The sequence below is a fragment of the Fringilla coelebs genome (genome assembly GCF_963513975.1).
Source record: "Fringilla coelebs genome assembly, chromosome: 2".
Taxonomy (NCBI): domain Eukaryota; kingdom Metazoa; phylum Chordata; class Aves; order Passeriformes; family Fringillidae; genus Fringilla; species Fringilla coelebs.
The window spans coordinates 30,564,620-30,586,388 of NC_140029.1; the positions used below are offsets into that span (position 1 = coordinate 30,564,620).

General features: G+C 41.1%; 1 protein-coding gene across 1 annotated transcript; it reads right to left on the reverse strand.

Moving 5' to 3' along the window:
- Window positions 1-1,753: 1,753 nt before the first annotated feature.
- CNOT11 (CCR4-NOT transcription complex subunit 11) lies at window positions 1,754-13,754 on the reverse strand. The gene is made up of 7 exons (XM_084227029.1): window positions 13,316-13,754; window positions 11,935-12,099; window positions 7,358-7,510; window positions 6,584-6,786; window positions 5,587-5,789; window positions 4,285-4,381; window positions 1,754-2,084 (listed from the first exon to the last, which is right to left on the reverse strand). The coding sequence occupies exons 1-7, from the start codon at window positions 13,719-13,721 to the stop codon at window positions 1,887-1,889; spliced, it is 1,425 nt and encodes a 474-aa protein (XP_084083155.1). The 5' UTR covers window positions 13,722-13,754; the 3' UTR covers window positions 1,754-1,886.
- Window positions 13,755-21,769: the final 8,015 nt, after the last annotated feature.

Here is a 21,769-nt window from a genome sequence, read left to right on the forward strand (position 1 = left end):
TTGGGGGCATGGTGAGCCTGTAACAGGTGATCTCTGCGGTTCCCTCCTCACCCTTTTGCCCTGCTCCATCCTGAGCTCCTTCCAAGGAGTCGCAGTTCTCTAGGAAATCCTTCAGTGCAGATCTTCTCCATCCGGTATAGACAACTCCAGGGTTATCACTGAGCTGCCACCAGCCTGGCTGTGGGGCTCTGCTGTGCCAGCTTCTCCTGGCTGGGTCTGGAACAGTGCAGCCTTCTTCTCACAAAGGCCACCCTGCACTTCCCCAGTACCACAGGGCTCTGAAATTAATATGTCTCAGACATACCTATGATAAAATCATAAAATTTCTGGTTAAGTCCCTCATCCTTAGATTTCTCACAGAACTATAAAAATTCCATGTATCAGTACAACTCAAGCAAACACAGTGAAGATGCAGAACAGCTAGATTTTGGCTGCAATATCATAGCAGCACTATGATATTAGTCTATGACACTAGTCTAAAATGTATGTATGTTTTTAAAGAGAAGTATTGCTACGCAGAATATAGTCAAATTTGGCTTCAGCTTTAGTAGACAGAAAACCTTAAGGTATGCTTTTAAACCAGCTCATGCTCTAAGTGTTGCCACTAAAAATGCCTGATAACAAATATACTGGGTTTGGAAGTAACGTCTAGAATTGGAACAGATCTTAAATAAGTGTTACTTTAGTTGACCTGATACATTTTAACTGGAAAGCTGCACAAGTCTAAGCCCTAATGACTACAGAACATTACTCATAGGACTTTTTACTGAAAGATTGTATTAAGTGAGACGGGAGACTGAAAATCCTTTCAATCCAAGCACTTTCACATCCTAAACTCCTTGGAAAGAAAAAGCCAAAAGACTGTATTTACTTTGCATTAGTGGTCGTGTAGTTCCTAAAAATTTGAGAAGCAGATGCAGATTTAAAACAACTTTCATTTAGCAAGCAGCATTACATTAGATCTTGTTACTTTCCAACATACTTTCCTTTTCAGTCTCAGGGCTTAAATATAAAAGCAGGTACTCTACCCAATCAGCTTAAAATTAGAGTTTAGCAGACTCCCTCTCCAGTTTCCACAATACCTGGCATCTAACATGAAAGCTACTCTGTCTCTGTGCTCTAGAAGGAAGAGGCTATTTAACTTTGGAACATAAATAGCAACTGCTCGTGCAAATTTGGAAGTGAGAAGAGACTGAAATTCTTTTGATTTTTATGGAAGAAATGTGACCCTCTTTCCTAAGTGAAAGATTTTTATAAGCATGTAAGGTATAGTATTTCAACTGGTGCTGGCATGATTCTGAAAATACTCAGTGGTCTTGATAGGAGAAAATATTGCTGTGAGCCTACAGCACCCTACTTCATTTCTGCCTTGTGAAGATAAGCCTTTAGCTGTTTCTAGATATCAAGACAGACTTTCTCTTAGTCACTGGAATACATTGTTAGGTGTTCTATCCAGCTCCTAGAAGGTCTTACATAGTGAACAAAAGGTAAAACAAGGAACTTACTTACCTTGATACAAGCTGACTTTAGTTATATACAAACAATTTTGGACTCAAAGACAGGGCATGAGTGCCAGATTAATGCTTAAAATTGCTGTGAATGCTAGGTATCCTTTATATTATCTCTGGAACTAGAGCATGAATTTCAGGATATGTATTTAACATACAAATTTTAACCATAGTAAAAAATAGTTTTAAGGCCTAACACCTTTCACAAAATCAAACATGTATCAGAAAAAGCCTTATTTATTGTTCAAATGCATAAAATGCTATTTATAATGTAATTAACATAATACATAATTAATCCAGGGATTTAAGTTTAAAATGTACAATTAATTGATATAGAACACTAGCAAGAGGTGTTTTTTTTTGCCACTGACAGTCACTTTATTTTGATGTTTTTGTTTCTGATGGATTTTCCCCAGTGTCCAGTGTCTTCAGCAATCTGAAAAGGCCAGCTGCTTCTCGTATCCGACTGAACTCAATGCAGAATGCTTGCACTTCTATAAACAAGTCCTGTACATTAATAATTTTGTTTCTGATTAAAGACTGAAGAAAGACACAAACAAGACGGACCAGGCGGTTCTGAAACATAAGAGAAATGGTTTAATAATCCAAATAAATGTTTGCAACCAAGTCAGTTACAGGATTGTTGGCCCTCAACAGTACAAGTGAGGTGTTTTAGCTTCAGCAGTTATCATGTTCCTAAGCTTTGTACATGCTGCCCCTTCTCTTCCATATCCCACACTACTACTACTATAGTTAAAAAATTGACTGCTTTATAGTTCTTGTACTTCTGGATGCAAGAGCTTTCTCAGGATTAATCCCATGCACAAATGAAGCACCAGATCTACCTATCCCCTGTACTTAACTTATTATTATGTAATCTCTGAATAAAGGCAAAGAAGAGAGAATAGCTGAAGATGATGCCAACATTTGAGTCTTGCTTAGTCTTATTTTCCACAATAGTACCATAAAGAAAATTGAACTAGTTTTCACATCTTAAAATTTCTTATGACCACATGATCAAGGAGCTCCAGATAGGAAGTGACATCAACCAAACTGATTCCAAACTTCTTTCATTGAATGTGCTCTGTTGCTGAATCAGGAGGTAACCCTTTTGCTCTATGTTAGAAGGAAAAAAATTCCAGGGACACCTAATCCAAGAACTCATGGCTCATTTCCTGCCTGATTCAGAGAAAAAACAGGATCTTAAAAGCTACTTAGGCAACACCTTGAAGAGCACGAAGGGAATTGAAAGCTTAGGAACTGGCACTTAAAATCTGTCATACATAGGTCCAGTCACCAACTATCTGTTTAGCATAGAGCACATTCTTCCCCAAGGACAAAACCAAGCCTTTATCATTAAAGTGCTTTCACACTTCACATTGTGAGAAAGGTCTGGGTTCAACTCTTTCTCTAAAAGCAATTATGTATGTGAATGATGTTTCTCAGACAGAACTGAAGGATGTGACAGATTAAGTGTCCAAAGCATTTCAGATTATTTGACACTGAAAATCAGGTATCAGCTGTTTTTCCAGGAACTAATCTTACTACTGCAAAATTTGCTACTTATAATGAAAGAATTCAGAGACTGAATAACTTATTTCCTTCATTGTGATCAAAAGGCATCACATGCTTTCTCTGCAACACAAATTAGTTACGCGAGTAATTTTAATAATCCAGGAGGATGAAACTCAGCAAAAGAACAAATGCAAGATTACTGGCTGACTCCCAGTCTCTGAGGATCATTTCCAACAGTAATCTTGTACCATGCTTTGTAAACAAAACATCTTGTGTCTCAGCTCTGTGAGGCCCCATACATATAAAAAATGTTAGATCTCAAGCTCTGCATGCTGCTCAGTAATCAGTGAATGTTCTTTGACCCTCAGAGCTCTTTTTTGTCCCGTGTGCCTGAAGCACAGCTGCTATGTGCTCTCAGCAGCCCCCCTGAGCACAGTGTCCCATTCTGGGCATATTCTCAGCTGCAGCCCAGGTCTGCTGCTATTTTCCTACTCCACTACCAAATGTAATAGGCAGAGCTCCTCAGCAGATCAAGTCACCCATGTGTGTGTGGCAGAACCACAAAGCAAAGAAGCATCAGCAGCGCCAAAAGATAACACATGGCCAGTCATGATCAGAATGGGATTGAGAACAAGAAGGGGGAATTGCTGCTACCTAAAACCACATTGCAACCCTATTCAGTGCACTGCACACAGCTTTCATTTCTGTTGCTGAAGGATACAATAGAGCTGGAGAAGGTACTAGAGGACACCAAAAAAGCTTAATGGGAAAGAAACAGTTGTCTTGCTGCGAGAGACTCAGGACATTGCAGTCCTTCAGTATCAAGAGGAAAAAGCTAAGGCAGGACTTGGGATTCAAAAAGCTTTGGAGAAACTGAATACAGAAATGTTTTTTACCAATGACATACTCAAGAAAAGTTCTACTGGGCACCTGGTGAAGCCAACAGATCAGGTTAGGAGAGAAGGAAGTACCTCACAGCATGTAGACAACTCTGAATTGCAGAAGTGTGTAAACATCCTCAGGTTTCCCCTGACCCTCCCTAGTCAGGGGTCCTTAAAGTGCCTACAACTTCCTCAGTACTAGCATGCAAGCAGGACAGGCTTGGGAAGCAGAGAGTGTTAGGAAAAAAGAAGTGCCTTTAAAATAAAAAAGCAGTAAAACAGAGTAACTTAATGCTATCAACCTTATTAAAATCATAGCACATATTTCACAGAGCAATATATGGGATACGTTTTCCTAACCTATTTATTGAAGCACTCACCTGCATATATTTGTCTTTAATCTGTTCACAGGTGGAGATACAATTGGAGATATAAAGATGAATAAATTCAGGTGGGAGATCAACTGCAGTAGTAAGCCTGTTCAAATAAAATATATTCAGTGATTTATGAAGCCATAAATCGAGTGCTTCTGTCGCAAAACAAATCATATCAGTTAGACCTGTTATATGAGTTTATTCCCAGTTCTGTAATACAGAACTGATTTTTACAGCTTCCAGATGTATTTCTAGTCATTTAAATATCTAAATTAAGAGTAAAGCTTTTTTAAACTCTGACAGTACAGAAGCTAAGTTAGTTTGGTTTCTAGTACATCTGACATTTGAGTTGCCACTGTTTGTTAACCAAAAGAGCAATACAGCTCTCTTTAGGTAACATGCACTAAATGGAGAACTGCAACAAGGTTACAACAGAATCTAACCAAAGTAATGAGTGAAAGGGGGTAATCGTGAAAGGGGGACAATGGGGAAAACGGTGAAGGTTTTAGTTTCAAGTGCAGTTTCAATTTTTGTCTTATTTCCCTTAACAATCAGTGTCTCCCCCTGTTTGCACCAACAGTCACTTTGCAGTTTGATGAAAGGTTGTTCCTGTGGTAGCTATACTGTGGGAGAACCAGCATGCCTGACTGGTGGTGTAGCTCTCCTGGACACAGGTAAAAGCCCTACTCTCACCACTCTTTCTCCATGTTGCAATCATTAGCTCCACTTCAGGGCAGTAACTGCCATCAGTCTACACCAGTAGGGAGGCATTTATTTTGGAGCTGTTTCTTTAATCAGAAGATATTTAAGGTGCAATTCAACTGTGCTTCAAAGGAACTGCTGATTGAGGCTTATTTGGTAGTTCACATTCAGTAATTGCCAAGAAATGGAAGAAACTAAGTGGGAGAGATATATTTCTGTAAATTTGTGGGAATTAGCTGTCTGAAAAGTATTCCCATTTAAAGGGCTAGCATTCTATTAGGAAAATGGGTTGTACCTATCTGCAGAGATTATTCTCAATGAAAACAGAACATGAATGTACAGCAGGGCAGCTGTTTAACAACAGCAGCTTTTGTTCACTTAAGCTGCATCAAGAATACAAGTTGCAATTAAGCAGATTAGCTATGAGGCATTAACAGTTTGTGGAGGATTCTCACAGTAAGTGCCCTTTGTCCCACTGTAGTCTTCTATCTCTCACAGACATGCCTCAAGAAGGATCAAAAGAAACATTTCTAGATATCCGGATAAAACAAAACTGCTCATTTTACACACTCAGTGAAACCTTACTAGATTTGAGATTGTACTCACCGATTTACAACTTCCATTGAATGTAAGGACATGTCCATGTTGACCAAGACAGAAAAATACTCTGTTATTTGACTAGACTGCATTAGTTTCAGCAACATTTCTATAGCTACTAAAGGATTGTTTTCAACCAGGTCTGGCAATTTGGCAGGAGTGAGACCGATATGGTAAACAAGCTTGGGGTCCTTTTCCAATTCTCCAAGGAGCTGTGAAGAAGACAAAAAAATCCTCAGTTGATTTTTCCTCAACTATTCATGCTACTGCTTGAAAAAACTGAAAAACTGTTATAACACATCTAAGATCCAGGAGAATGATAGCCCTTTAGATTTAGGCTTCTCTATTGAAAAGCACTGGAGGGCTACTTTAAAATTTTTATGTATCCATAAAACTAATGGACACATAAGTGGACACAGGCAACTCTGTCCATAAAACTAATGCATTTAGGAGTCTTTCATCAGTAGATGGCAAAGAAGGGAGTTAAAAAAATTCCATGATGAATTTTTTTATGGAGAAAAAAGAAAGAAAAGTTTCAGCCTCCTTTAGCTTCCTGTCCAGTAGAAGGAAATCTCAATTTCAAGTTCACTTGGCAGAAAGAGTAGTGCAAATAAAGTTTATTTTATAGTGCCAGGATAATGATTATGACAAAAGCCCACTGAAATCAGGGGTAATACTATCAAATTGAGGGGAAAAAAAAATTTTGTTAATATTTCTGGAGTAATTATTTATCAAAAATTTTCACAGGAGCATGAGCAACTTAGTTATACAAAGATTTTTCCATACAGAAATATGTCGGTGCCACTCCTATGACTACATCAAGTCAATGGTATGAACATTATCTTCCTTAATCAGACAAACCCAAGTCAAAATTTTTGGATTTTTACAATTTAAAAGTTTCCTGAATGCAAACACAGATCAATTAAAGTGCTCAAACTTTTTAAAAACACAGCAGTTAACAGCTTCTTAGAGAATAATTTTAGATGGAAAGTGCATCCATCCTTACCTGTGTTTGCTGTGGGGAAGTCAAAGGACTTTTAAAAGCTTTTGCCATTATTCTTTTTATCTCAACTCCAGTGCTGTTCTTAACACACATTGACTTATCCCACTGAATTGTGTGGTCTGGTTCAATTGGATTTAGCCATGCCAATTCATCCTCACATATATGGAGTGGAGGTGGTGGTCGGATAAACTCTGGTCGAAAGTGACCTAAAAAGGCAACAATAGGAGATATTTGCTTAAGCTTGGGTATTCAGTTCTGTATCAGTAAAAAAACAGAAGACGCCCCAAAAGTCCCTATTGATTTTTGCTATTGATCCCTATTGATTAAGCTATTATAACACTGAGAACAGCATTACAATCCTATTTGCCTCCCAGAAAAACATTTATTTCTGATTTTCAGTGATACCATTACATCTGCCTGTTTTTCCTCTTGATTCAGATCACTCTGTTACTGATCCTGTGGTCTTTTTCCCTTCCACAGTAACAGCTTCCTTGGGAGGGGCTACCAGCCAATGCAGATCTCAGTGCAGGGACTAGTGTCTTGTTCAACAGATGACATGGGGAAGGGCTTGAAGACAGACTCCAGATTTCTAGAAGTCTGCAAATGTAAACACTAGACTCTGATCTAGAAACAACCTGATGCAGTTTTGCACTTCCATTCACCTTAATTTCCACTTCATGTCTTGAAAATATTTCTGAATTCCATTACATTTTATCTGAAGTATAGTAACACAGTATGTAGTGAGTTACAGAAACAAAGATATGAAAATGCACCTACTTTCTATAGGAGGCTTTAGTCCACTCACTAATGCTTCTGTGATCTGGGAAGCAACAGAGCTGTCAAAACCGGAGTTGGAAGAATCTGGGTCAGGATCGCTGAGAATGCTGGGGAAGCTGGCCTTGCTCTGTGTTGGCAACTCAGACTGACGTTCTGAAAGAGGAATATTAAACCATAAAATTGGAACAGAGATGCCTGGAATACTAAAAGTAGTGAGAAACAAGCAGCTTTAGAAAAGAACTGGCTTAAAAAACTCAACAGATAATATCAACATGAAATTTAGTACAGTTGGGCAGTCAGCAGTCTGAGTGCCAGCTGACAGACAAGGACAGAGGGTATGCAGCAAGGATAAAGAAGAAATAGATGTTAATCAATAGATGTTAATCTGAAACGTAGTCTTGGCCTTAGAACAGGCACGTAACTGATGTAATCTACATCTAAAAGCAGCACATTAGTAGGTTCCCATGCTATTACTCAAAGAGTTCTGGTTTTGTATGTGCTGTATCTGGTTTTGTAATCACTTCTCAGAGAAGGAAAGTGAAAGATCTACACGGATCCTTTTACAGACTATAATGGTCATACTAGACCTGAAGTCAGCTATTCAAATTTACCCAACACATTTCTGTGGCATTGCCTGAGCTCCTTGTAGGTTTGCTGTCAAGCCAGAATCAGTGTTTTAGTGGCAAACAATGGAGTTTTAATGGTAATGTGATTCTACAGACATCATCACTAAAGCAAACCTGAAAGGAGCTAAAGTCATCCCATTAGAGGCCAAATTACAGAGCATAAACAAGTTACAGAAACATAACACTAAGGTTAGTGTATATACAACTGAAGACTTGAACAAATTGGCCAAAAAGGAAAATAGGGCCTCATGGCTTGTATTATCAGATTTTTATGTGCCCTTCTGTCAATAATCTATTGCTCTTCTGTATCTGGAGACTTAATGGCTGATCTTCCATGTTCTCTGTACTATTTTGAGAGATCCTGTTTTCCATTGCTTTGGTAAAGAAAGCTCCAAAGGACAAAAAGCAGAAAAATCCCCACTACAGAATACCACTTAACATTCCTCTCCCCACCCTGTTAACAGAGAACACTAAGTAGCAGATTATGCCTAAAGCAATCTGAAGTCCAAAATTGCTGGTACCACACAAGAAATCCCTTGAAAAAGTTCCAGATGAAACTAAACACCACTCAATTTCCTGGCTACTTGAGTGAGTGCTGTTATATTTTGTGCACGCTAACACTTCTAAGCAAAGTGTGTTTGCCCCTTTTTGTGCAATCATGTTGACCCTTTCCAGCTGCCCACACACACAAACTATTTCATATGACTCCAAACAAATCTGCAGGAGATGCCCAAAACTGTGGAGTGATGAGCATCATGAGAACAAAATTGTTAATTTTTCTGGCTTTCTGTCCTACTTTATCCAACTACTTCAGATTATGCAAACATGTGCATATATGCTCACTGAAGCAGGACAGCAGGGTATATTTTTCTATTAAAGGCAACAACTACAATACTTTTCATCTACTTAAAAAAAAAAAACATTTTAAAGGCAAAGTCCAAATGAGATGGCTTATAAAACATATTTTCTACTTAAGCAACTATTTCAAACTTCATCTCATGAGTATTTTCATTTAGCCCCTGAACAGAAGGGTTCATTTAACAAAAGAAATACAGGAGTGGGGGAGAGGCATTGGGTGTCCTTCTTCTATCTTTTCATTAATAGTCTAGGACTTAAATCCACCAGTTAGTAAGTCATGGATTTGTTTGTAACCTCATAATCTGAAATTACTAGTGATATTAGATAAGATGATTAGTGATATTTCACTTCACTGATTTGAGAAGCCTGCCTGAGCCCTCAGTTATATGCATTGAAGCTCAGAAGTTCAACCTCACTGCTTCAAGAATAAGGGCTGAATCAAAAGCTTCAGGTAAGCAGAAGTAAGAATTACAACATGGTGATTTAACAGAAACTAATACAGCACCTTCAACTAAGACATTTAAGTTTTACAAAACTAAACTGAAAACAAATCCTTAGGTTCCTTTATGGAGCTTACTATTTTATTTTTACAGGTAAAAAGAAACTTTCTTTGATTCTTAAAGAAAGCTTGACAATGTATTTAAAGCTTTACTTTCATGCAGGTCAATTACTCCCCCATCAAACAGGGCTTAGCAGACAAACACTGAGGAACCCTTAGCCAGGACACCCATCCCTGCAACTAGGAGAAGATTACTTTTTTTATAGGGTAGCACACCAGATGAACAGAAACATACTGTAGGGCAGTACCAATGTTTGAATTAGCTCTCTGCAGACCAAAGGAGAGAACAGAACAAGTGTTAATACTCATGCCCAAGATGCTCGATTCCAGCATTCTATTTTTTTGTTGCCTTTTTTTTTGAGGGGTGGTGGTGGAAAACCTTAAACCAAAAAAGAAAATAAAAAATAGAAAATCCACCTTAGAGTTGCAAAGAAACTGTCACAGTAAGCTTGGATTCAGAGGATAAGTGTTCTCATTTTCTTTACAAAAAAAGGATTGGGAGAGATAAACTGATAGAAAAAATTGAATGCTTTCTAAATTATTTCACTTGAGTTTGCAGGTATGTGCTAAAGCAAGTAAAAATCATCCTGCTCTGAACAGCTCTGAACTCATATAAAAGACCATACTTCTGAAAAGCTACCAAGTGTTATAGCTGTGCCATTCTGTACATCCTGGGGAAAGGGTGTAAACAAAACACCTCAAACATTGCATCTTAGTGTCATCATCCTGCACCAGCTTCATCCTGCATATTGAATCATTAGGACAAATATAGTGAAGACAAGTGAAAAAATCATAGACTTTCCAAAACACAACAAAGAGAAGAAGCATCATGATTTTAAAACAAGTAAAAGATTTATTTTCTAAGAAAATTATTAGAAAGCAGACAGTTATTCTGGGGACCTACAGCAAGAAGTCTGAGAAAGATAGCACAGAGCTTTCTCAGATGCAGCTGGTTTTGTTACATAACTTCTACAACTGCTTGTAAGCAACTGTGCACTTTTACTAGATTATGTAAACAATTATATAAATTTTAAACAAGCACCATTAATGACTTTGTATTCTACTTTCAGCCATCATTATCTTCTGTTTTAGAATTAAATATGTGGCCTAGAGCACACATTCACCCAACCACAGCTTTGAGGTTGCCCAGAGAAGCTGTGGATCCTCACCCATGGAAATGTCCAAGTCCAGGCTGAATGGAGCTTTGAGCAGCCTGGTCTACTGGAAGGTGTCCATGCCCACAGTAGACAAAGGAGGAAGTAGATTTTTACAGTCTTTTCCAACCCAACCCATTCTGTGATTCAATTACTTCATCTTTAATGAGAACAAACTATTCAGAAGGCAAACACAGTACCAAGGGGAAAGCAAATCAAAGCACCTTGAGGCTTCTTAAGGCATCACATATGCCTTGCACTAAAAATGACAAGTTACCCGAGCAAAATTTTAATTTGCTAAGGTATTCCTACAGAACACAGACAGGATGAACATAAGAAGGACCAGAAAAGTTTGTCTCACCCACAATGGCATGACAGGGTGTTCAATTTGCATTTTCAAATTATCCCAGTCGGGAAATAGCACCTAAAGAGGACCCACAAGACATTTGTAGACTGTGAACAAGGGACAGTACATCACAGCTTTACCAGTCAATGTCAGAGTCCACAGAAAAAAAATTGACAATACCAAGATACAACTGCAGGACACAAAAAATCTAAATGGTGCCCAACCTCAGAGCAATAAATCACATTGTACAGATACAGAAATGGGATGGTCAGTTTTCAAGCAAGCAGATCTACTGCAACATACCAAGGGAAAAAGGATTTTTTTTTTTTGTTTTTGAACTGGTTCCTTGTTCCCAACAATATATATTTCATTTTCACCCCAGATGTGACATGAACAGTCATGTCCCTCCTCCCATTCTCCTGTCAAAGAATAAGCATCACACTGCTTTTCTTTTCAATCTAGTAAAGCTGGATCTCTTTCCAACTGTTGGGCTAAGACTGCAAGGCCTAACTCTGCAATAAACCAAAGATATAATTGTAGCACTCAATTTTCCAGGTACAGCTGAAGTACTGCATGTAATAGTAGCATTACAGTTATGCTGATTCTCTCATAAAAGAAATACTGCAAAGGGTGGAAAGGGATGAAAATACAAAAAAAAAAACACCCCACCAATAACTAAAACAAAGCAAACAAACAAAAAAACCCACCAAAAACATCCCCCCCCCGAAAAATCCATCCTTAAAAACAATCCCTCATAGCTTTAGATGAAAATCTTCCTATACTTACAAAATATTCTTGTATTTAAGGCAACTACATATATGCTTAAAAAACTACTTGTTAAGGAGGATAAAAGGGTTAGGATGTAATCTCTGCCTGAAGTTTCTCTGAGTTCTTGAACACAGGCTTGAAGACCTTAAAGCATAGTTCAAACTTTTCCATATAGAGGACAGACAGGTGTTTCTCAGGTAGCCCACAGCCACATTCCAATGAGAGCTTCCATCCCTAACAGCACCACAGCCACAAACCTTCCTTACCTGCTAATGCCAGCTGCAGCCCACTGATGTCCACTGACTGGGCCATGTTCCCCACATCCATCGCAGCAATCTGCCGAGGAGTCTTCTTGAACAGCTCTCTAGGAGGGGCCAACATCAGTTGTGAAAGAAAGAATTTTTCTGGAGGAGTTATAGGAGGTAAAAAGCCTATGGAGACACAATGAAAAACAATCCATGGTTTTTAATGTGGGAGCATTAACAGTTTCCGTGCTCTTCATGTATAAAAAACAAAACTAAGACAAATGGATCTGTTATTTATGGCAAGGCAGGTGCAGCTGGAGAATCTGTGTGACACATACAAAACTGTTTTAATGCAAAATACAGCATTATGTGACATCACAACATGCCACAGCTGATGCTAAGTCACTCACACTAGTTCATTCACACAATTTCCAATAGAGACAAAAAGTGAGCTATTCAGTATGACCTGACATTGCAATGCACAGAATCAGAGAATGGCCTGGGTTGGAAAGGACCTTAAAGACCATCTGGTTCCCACCCCCTGCCACGGGCAGGGACACCCGTCCCTAGGCCAGGTTGCCCCAAGCTCCATCCAGCCTGGCCTTGAACACTTGCAGGGATGGGGCATCTACACCTTCTCTGGGTAGTCTGCTCCAGTGCTCCAGCCCTCTAAAAAACTTGGTGGTCCTCTCTTGTAGTCTCTCCAACAGGTTATTTTTTCTAGAAACTGATTTATTTGACACTGGTAGTGTCATATTTACTGAAGAGGAAAAGTCTTTAATGTATTTCTCTCTAACAGTTTTGTTTCACAGCTTTAAGGCTGTCAGAAGCCTCCTATCACCTCCAGCTTTTTGTGACGGCTTTCTCCCAGAAAATTCAGTGTTATCACAGAATCAGGCTGGAAAAGACCTCTGAGATCATCAAGTCTCACCTATGACTGGACACCACCAGGCCAACTACACCAGAGTACTGAGTGCCACGTCCAGTCTTTCCTTAAACACCTCCAAGGACGGTGACTGCACCACCTCCCTGGACAGCCCATTCCAATGTCTAATCACCCTTTCTGTGAAGAATTCCCTAATCCAACCTAAACCTCCCGTGGCTCAGCTTTACACTATGTCCTCTTGTCCTGTCGCTGGTTGCCTGGGAGAAGAGGCCGACCCCCACCTGGCTACAGCCTCCTTTCAGTCGGCTGTAGAGAGCGAAAAGTAGCCGAGCCTCCTCTTCTCCAGGCTAAAGAGCCCCAGCCCCCCAGGCAGTTGTAGAGACCTACGAGGTCCCAGCAAGAGGCCTGGCTGACCGCAAGCCCAGAGACGCCGGCCGTGCCGGATTCCCACCGCTTTCTCCAGGAGGGCTCCAGTGCCGCCCTGCCTGCCCCGCTCCCCGCCGCGCCGGGACGCACCTGAGAGCGGGGTGCGCTCCGCCTCGTCGCCGCCGCGCTCGGGAGCGGGGTTGAGGAGGTGGGCGAAGACGGCGGCGAAGGGGTTGGCGGCCAGGGGCTCGGTGCGGTACATCTCCCAGAGGAGGTAGAGCGCGGTGAGGCGCTGCGCGGGGCTGGGCAGCAGGTCGGGCTGCTGCAGCAGCAGGACGAGCACGGAGCCCAGCCGGAAGTGCTCGGCCTTCCCGAAGTAGTGGTGGAAGGCGCTGGAGAGCCCCTCGAAGGTGCTGCCGCCCGCCTCCTCCGACACGATGCTCAGCAGGCTCGACAGCTCCTTCGGCGACAGGCTCATCCTGCCGCCCGCCGCCACCTCGCCCGCCTCCGCTGCCCCCTGCGTGCCGGGCGCCGGGCTGCCCCCGCCCCCGGGCATCCGACCGCGACCGCCGCCGCTCCGGCCCCGGCGCTCCCCGCCGGCCGCGCTTTACGGCGCTGCCGCGAAAGGAGCCGGGGGCGTTCCGGCCCGGGCTGCGGGGCGGCGCGCGCGCGGCCGGGCGGGCCGGGATTGGTCCTGGCAGCGGCTGCGCGCGCTCCCGCGGGGGCCGGCAGGGGGCGCCCGGCGACGCGCGACACCGGCTGCGCCGTCCCCGTGCCGGGCGGGGGCGGTGCGATGGCGGCGGCGCTGCGGCGGGAGCCTGCGCCTCACGGGCCGGGGCTGCTCCCGGCCTGCGCCCGGGCCCCGCGCTGTGGGCCGGGGGCTTTCTCTTGGCCGAGGAACACCTCGTGGCCGTGCCGTTTAACGGCGGAGCAGTTACGCCATGGATTGGGCCCATTGAAGGGTCTGGAGCACAAGTTCTGTGAGGAGCAGTTGGGGCTGCTGGGGTTGTTGGACCGGGAGTAAAGGAGGCTCAGCGGGAATCTTAACACTCTCTCGAACCACCTGAAAGGAGCTTGTATCCGGGTGGGGGTCAGACTCTTCTCCTAGGTAACCAGCGACAGGACAAGAGGACACAGTCCTAGGATGCACGAGGGGAAGTTTAGGTTGGACATTAGAGGTTTCTTCACAAAAAGGGTGATTGGACATTGGAAGTTTAGGTTGGACATTAGAGGTTTCTTCACAAAAAGGGTGATTGGACATTGGAACTCTGCCCAGGGATGTGGCAGAGTCACTATCTATCCCTGGAAGTGTTTAAGTAAAGACTGGAAATGTCCCTTGGTGCCCCAGTGTAGTTGACAAGCTCTGGTGTAGTCACAGGTTGGACTCTATGATCTCAGAAGTCCTTTCCAATCTAATTGATTCTGTGATCCTGAAGGGCTGATGTTCATCCATGTCTTCCATGGTCCAGTGCAGTTGAGAATATCACTTTGCTGGTGGGGCTCTCAGCAGAGCAGGAGGGTGGTGAGCTGCAGTAACGTGTGTCTGGGAGCCAGGGGTTGAAGCACATCCCTGTAGCGGACACTGAGATGGCTAAGGCCCTGTGGAGGATGGAAACTTAGAGATACGGAAATGCTGAGTCAGAATAGCTAAGCATGGAGTCTTCACTTAGGTCCTCTGGCCTAGCTTATCTCTCTGTGACCCTATAGGTTATTTGCCCTAACCCTTACACTTGGTCAGTTCCTGAGCCCCCCTAACCCTATATGAGAAGCCACCCTGGCCCATTCTGGTTAGAAGAGCTGCCGTCGGAACCCTTCGCGAACTCCCTGCAAATAAACCATCGTGGAATCTCCGGGGCTGCCTTCTTCTCTCTCTCCGTCTGCTTATGTGGAAGCCACTGCGGCCAGCACCTTAGCAAGCTAAGAGCTGAAATTATAAAGGAGCTGAAAATCACTGAGAGCTGATAATCACTGTGCTTGCTAAGGTGCCAGGCTATAGGGCACTTAGGGCTCGGAAACCCGGCCTGCGGAAGGCTGAGCTGCCTGGCCCGAGACTGCTCGCCTGAGGAACCCTGGTCCTGTATAGATCTCACTATCTGGCTAGGAGCGGCCCAGTAGCATTAAACACATCCCTATGAAGTGTGATGATCTGCTTCATTGGCTTATCCTGTAGAAGTGCATCTCATGGGACAGCAAGTCACTGGCTTAACCAGAAGAAGTGCTGAGGTCATGGCGTGGAGGAAGGGCTTTCTGTGGATTGTGCTGAGAGGAGAAGAGCTTAGGAAGTCCTGAGAGCAGGCACTGATCCTTCTAGTAGTAGTACTCCTCCCAAGTCACCCAGCCCTAAGGATCTTGGCTTTCCAGACAGCAATACATGTGGAAGAGATGGATTCAGTTTCTAAAGTAGTATAAATTGAAGGTTTGTGTTCTACATATAAGCCAAGTAATGGAGATGTTCCCTATTTCACATTTCTGATGGCAAAGAAACGCAGATCCCAGAGGTGTGAAGAATTCATGTACATACAGAGCTGTTAAAAAAGGATGGGTCTGTGAGGAAAGCAAGGTCTACAGCCAGGTGAGGCAAGATCTGAAAGCTTTGTTGATAGAGCAGTTACCAGCAGACTGGATCACAGTGAGAAGTCTGCTTGCAACATACACTGCTAGAAGAGAAAAGCAGGTGGAAGAGGATGCCAGTGCGCTCCCAGACCTGGCCAGAGTATTCAAGGAAATAAAGCATTATTTGGAAATTTAGGACAATTTAGAATTTACTAACAACTGCAACAAGGACTTTATTTGTAAGATTTAGGAAGAAGATGAAAGTATTCTAAATAGCTGAGGAAGTAAACTATGTATGTGTGTGGTAGGGCTAGATGGAAAACTTGGCTGGTCTGAGGCCAGCAGGTTTTCTGTTTCTGGTGGCTGACAAAAGTTGCACTTGTTCATTTTTGGCATGAAGTTTATGGTTAGAAATTATTGCATCTAAAGTTGTGCCTTATATTGAGGGCTGGCTTGCTGGCTGGATTAGCACCCAAACAAACCTTTGATGCTTTTGTCCAGGTGGTCTTTTTTGTACAGTCTGCTCCTAATAACAAACTCTGCTGAAGACAGCAGAGCTAAAAGAAGAAACATGTTTAGAAAGAGAAAGCTGCTTTTTCTTTTCCTATAGATTTCAGAATCATAATTCACTCTTTGATATTGTGCTTACTGGAATAATGGACGCAGAACTGCAGAAATGGACTTTAGAGAAATAAAAAGTTTCTCTGATGACTGAGATAGCAAGAAGAATGTATTACTCATATGTGCTCACTAATGCAGCCATATGAAAGTATTCAATGCAAATTAAAAGTTTCGTCAGAACAGGAAAGCTAACAGTTTAGCAGTTTAGAGGATGGAATACTTAATAGGAAGTGGGATGGGCCCAAGCATCAGTTGACAAAGGGAATTTTGAAGTCACAAAGATTTTATAACAGATTACTATTTCAGGGTAGGAAAAATCTTAATTAAAAAAAAAAAGATGGGGGTAAAATGCTTTTGGGACAGAAAGTGTAGTAAGCAAAATAGTGTTTCTGTGACTGCACAGGGCACTGTATTTTGTGTACACATGAGTGTGTTGGACATTCTTGGGCTCAAAACTTGTGTAATGAAGAAGCAAGAGAGTGTGGTAATAGTGCAGACTCAAATAAAAGGAGTTCTTGGCTGGATCTGAAATGTATTGCATTACATTCAGGGACGAAGGTTGGGGCCCCAGCTCCCTTGATGGGCCGGGGGGGTCAATTCTGCAGGAGATGCCTCAGTGCAGCACAGTCTCATGGTATAAAATGAAAACATCAGTTTTCTCCCTTTGCAGAACTACACCTGTGGGAGCAAGCTGAGCATATTCCATTTCCTATAGATGGCCTATGGAATAGCTGTTAAATGGTCAATACACGCTTATAATACACCTGTTATTTTTCATGTTTGACTTTAAGGAAGAACCTCAGTAAAAATCATGCTTTGAGTTCTTAAAGAGGGATAAGGAGATTGGGGCTGTACTTAAATTTCTGATTCTCAGCCCCTTTGTGTAACCCTGTCCTGTTGGCTCAAACATGCTAATACATATTAGCCCAGACACAGAGGTCCCAGACCAAAAGTGACACAGGCAATCTAGTTTGGCAGGTTACCCTTTGCAAATTCAAATAACCCTTTACAAAATTATTTGGCTGTTAGAATGCAATTGGTGTAGTATTTAAAAGAACATCAGCTTTTGATGAATTGTAATTGTTACTGGAAAATTAAATTCACAACCAAAGGAGACCAGAATCAGATTTGATTTCCTGAGCTAAGGGCAAGGCTATGCAATTTAACTGTAGTTCTCTTTCCTTCTTAGAATTTATGATATTATTTACTGTTGTAGTTTGTATTGTTTACAGCTGTAAATTAGATGACACATAAGAAACACAGACTACATTGCAGGTACTATAAAAAGAATCCTGTTGAAGGATAGATGGGAAAAGACAACATTTGGAAGGAGCAATAAAAGTATTAAAGAACTATCCAGCCAGTATTTTAGTTTCTTCTAGCAAAGAGGCTGAATACTCAGGAAACAGCTCCCAACAGCCTATCTTTTATCCCCACAGTTCATTTAGGAAGGACACAGTAGGAACAAATTAAATCACACCTTAAAGTCAAAGGGTGAATTAAAGCGCTTCCAGATTGTTCTGTTTATTCTCCCTTGTATACAAATTCCTTTCCATAGTAGTTAAAGTGACCCATCCTGTCTACAGTATATTTTAAATAGCAGCATATCAGAAAGAGCATATCAGAGAAAGGAAGGAGAAGATGCATTTTGTATACGTTTCTTCATGTGTATCTTTCTAGCAACAGTTAAATGTTTTTTTCCTAGTTCATCTTTTCAATTCAAAATACAAGACAGGACCACGAATACAGAAACAGATTTTGTTATTCCTGGAGTAATCAACAATATTGGCCTGCTAACAATGCCTAAAACTCTTCCTGAGTAACTGTAAGAGAACGCACCTTCACTTGTTAGTCAGCTCTCTAAGCTGCCAAGGTATCTTGGATACAGCTTGAAAAGCACTTAAGAAACACCAAAAATATCATTGCATGAATGGCTTCATAAGTGCTGAATACTGAGTGGGTTAGAAATAAACATGGTCATTGCTGAATTCTTTAACTACTGTGAGTTCTAGTGATGTCTCTGCATTTTAAGCCAAACATGATCACACCTGTAAATTAATGTTAGTCCACTCTCTTGATTCTTTGAGTGTTAGATGTTCCCAGAAGAGACAGAGCTTTGGCTTAATTAGATTGATGGTGAAACTCCAACAGGGACATATTGGCACATAAAAGCAGCATACAGTATAGCTATTTGCATATGTGTCTTTGGATAGGCTCTTCTTCTGACAAGGAAACCCTTTCTGGATTGCTCAGAAACACTTTTTCCTCCAAAAACCAAAAGCAAAATAATATTTTCATTTGTCCTTTTTTTCTTGCTCTTTTTTTCTCACAGGAATTTTTTGAAATCCATTTGTAATTAAAAAATATCTAGGCATATGTTCTGTGTAGAAATATTCAGTCTGTGCATCGCTCAGGAAGTCTTCACCGTGAACTTTAATTTGAGCACTCAGCATTTTTAATTTGAGCTATGCAATTGCGTATCTGATACAAATGGAACTATTTCCGTTTCCTGACTCCATGACTTGATTTATGCCTTATGGTTCTGTTTTCATCCAAAATCAGTTTCAGTAGAATCTTTACTTATGCAGATAAAATTGCAGGAGGAAGTGCTTTATGTTTAAGCTACAAATTTGAAATCCACCTTCTGAAAGAATATTCAATAATTCTGAACTGATTAGAAAGCTCTTGTCCAGGAAGTGGGAGATTCAGGTTTTCTTCATCTCCCTACAGGGATTTAAACTCCAGCCCAGACTATGGCTATTAGGAGTAGAGGGGAGTGTTTATCTCCTTTGGCTGAAATTATTTTGCTTTGTTTACAGGAATTAAAGATTCACCACAAGAGGAAGGGAGAAAAAGGAGGATCTGATGGATGTAATGGAGTGTGACATTCAGGATGATGGGTGGTCTGTGTGGTAGTCCTGCTCCAGGAACAAGGCAAATGTGCACTATAGCAATCAGGTGTAAAAGCATAAAAATACATATGTGAAGGGACTAGAAATCTGTTGCCCCTCTTGCCCTCTTAAATTCCCAGCCATTGGGAGAGTCACTTCTTCCCAGTCTTTCCCTTTAGAAAGAAAATTTTAAAATTTAGTACGGAATCTCTCTTTGTCTCATATACTTCCTTTCCTATGGTAATATACTTTCAGTGGCACAGCTTCACACATTTGCCTGTATCCTGAGTTCCATGTCATTCATTTTCTCATGTTCATGTATGTTTCTGAACACCCAGTGAGCTCTTTCAAGGGCTTTCTATCCCAGTGCCTACAAAGTTCTCTTTTGCCTCTTCATTTCCTTTTAAGTATGTTGCACATTCTGAAAGTGTCTTGTTATCCATCCCATCTCCTGGTTTATGCTGAAAGCTTTTAAATGTGTTTTAATGATGCATAACAGCAATATAATGAGCCTAATAGCATGCTATTGATTTTCATTTGAAACACTGACATTTGAACATTTCAATAGCCTTTTAACAGTGTGTATATTTAATGTGATTCAAAGACAAGGCAAATGCAACACAATATGTCTCTACTAAAAAAAGTCACATTCTCTATTTCCTGACCCTCTTTCCCCCCATCTTCTGCAATCTTTTTGGCAATCATCCACATTGGAAATATATAATTTTCAGTGTTTTTAAAAAAGTAATAATACTACTAATAATTTTATTTTCTTGTACCATAATACTTGGTACAAGAAAATAAAAGGGAAAACTACAAAATTTCAGTATCAAGACACAGCTTTGCATATCTGATCACAATGAAGATATTAATGATCCACATCCAGTGAGTGCTGCCAGAGAATGCAATGAGTTAGCTCTGGAGTGAACTGCCCAAGGATGCCCTCTAGACAGTTCTCACGCTCACTTGGTGAACTAACAAACACAAAGAGAAAAATGTCATTAGCAAACATACACATCAGCATAAGATAGCAGCTGCCTTTTGATGAATAACTCAATAGTTAAATCATATGAAGGGTTTTGTTTCCAGGAAAGGTTTCTGAGAAGTCAACAAGCAAGAAGTGAAGCAGCCATACTCTGTCCTGACCACCCTGTGTTTGTGACTACTGGACATCAAACTAACAGCAGCATTGCCAGGCTCTACTGGCAATATGTTTTCCTAGTGTTATATGTAAATACCTTCGTTTTCTAGTACTGTGACATATTTTTTTCAGAGTGTGTTTATCAAAAATGAATACAGGTCAAGTTTACGTCATTACACCTTTCCCTTCTGTCTTTTCACAGCATCATTCATATTCTTTGCCTATCAGTCATCTGCACAGCACCATAAATGTGCATGACACTGTCAAAATTTTAAGAAATACAGCTGCTGCTCTCTGGGTTGGTTGAACATAAGGTAATACATAAAGAAAGAGAGAAAAACAAAGGACCAGGGAAACAAGGAAGGCCTATGCTTTTGTGAGGTCTTCAGTTTGTTTGCCTTCCCAATGCATATCTTTTGGTTTTCTAGCCACATCAAATAAGAGGATCATCTGACAAGTCATGACTCAGACCTCATTGCAATTGCATATAATTAGACAGGGGTTTTGCTATCAAGCTTAAAAAAAAAAATCAGCTGCTTTCATTATCATTTGGTTCAGATGTTTTTTCAGTCCTGTGGTTTTCTTTCAAGAAGATGATGCAAGTAAGATCAGGAGCAAATTTTCTGAGACTATGTAAGTGATTTTGAAGTCTGAGATGCTTTTTGAATTATTAGTAATTCCCAGACTGCACCTTAGACTGGAATTATGATACAAAATTTTCAGAGATTACTTAAAAATTTAAAACTGTTTATCAAGTAAGGTACCTAAGACAGGCATATACATGTTTTGTTGTTAAAATGTAAATTAAGCTCTATTTTTGCTCATACCAGAGACTATTCTAACTAGGAAAAGAAATAAGCAAGAAAACCATCTTCGTGTACCTTGCATAGGTGGTGATATCAGTAAGTAACTCTGCTAAAAGCAATAGAATGGGGCATGGATATTGAACCAGTCAGAGAAGAAATCTCTTATGCATATAGTTGAAAACAGAAGAAATTACTGTTACCTTTTATTTAAGATAAGTCACATGAACAGTCTCCAGAAGAAACTAATTCTCTTGGCTGGTGGTGGAGGGATTGTAGAATGATGACCTCAGGCATCTCATTTTTGACCTCTAAGTTAGGAGATCAGTCCCATTCCCTGGAGAAGCAAGATCAAGTTTGACACGAAGCTGAGGTTTAACTCCTGGTCAGAGCCCCAGTCATACCTGCAGGCAAGATACTCCCTCCTTTTCTAATCTTCCAATGCTGTGTTGCATCCCTTTTCTCCAGACTGTGCTGGTTTTTCATATTTTAAACTTAAATTCTCCAGGATGAGGACTGCCTCTAGTGACAGTCCTTAGAGCAGCAATTTCTGGGACTGTAATTGCAGTGTCCCTGCAATGGAAATTCTGGCATG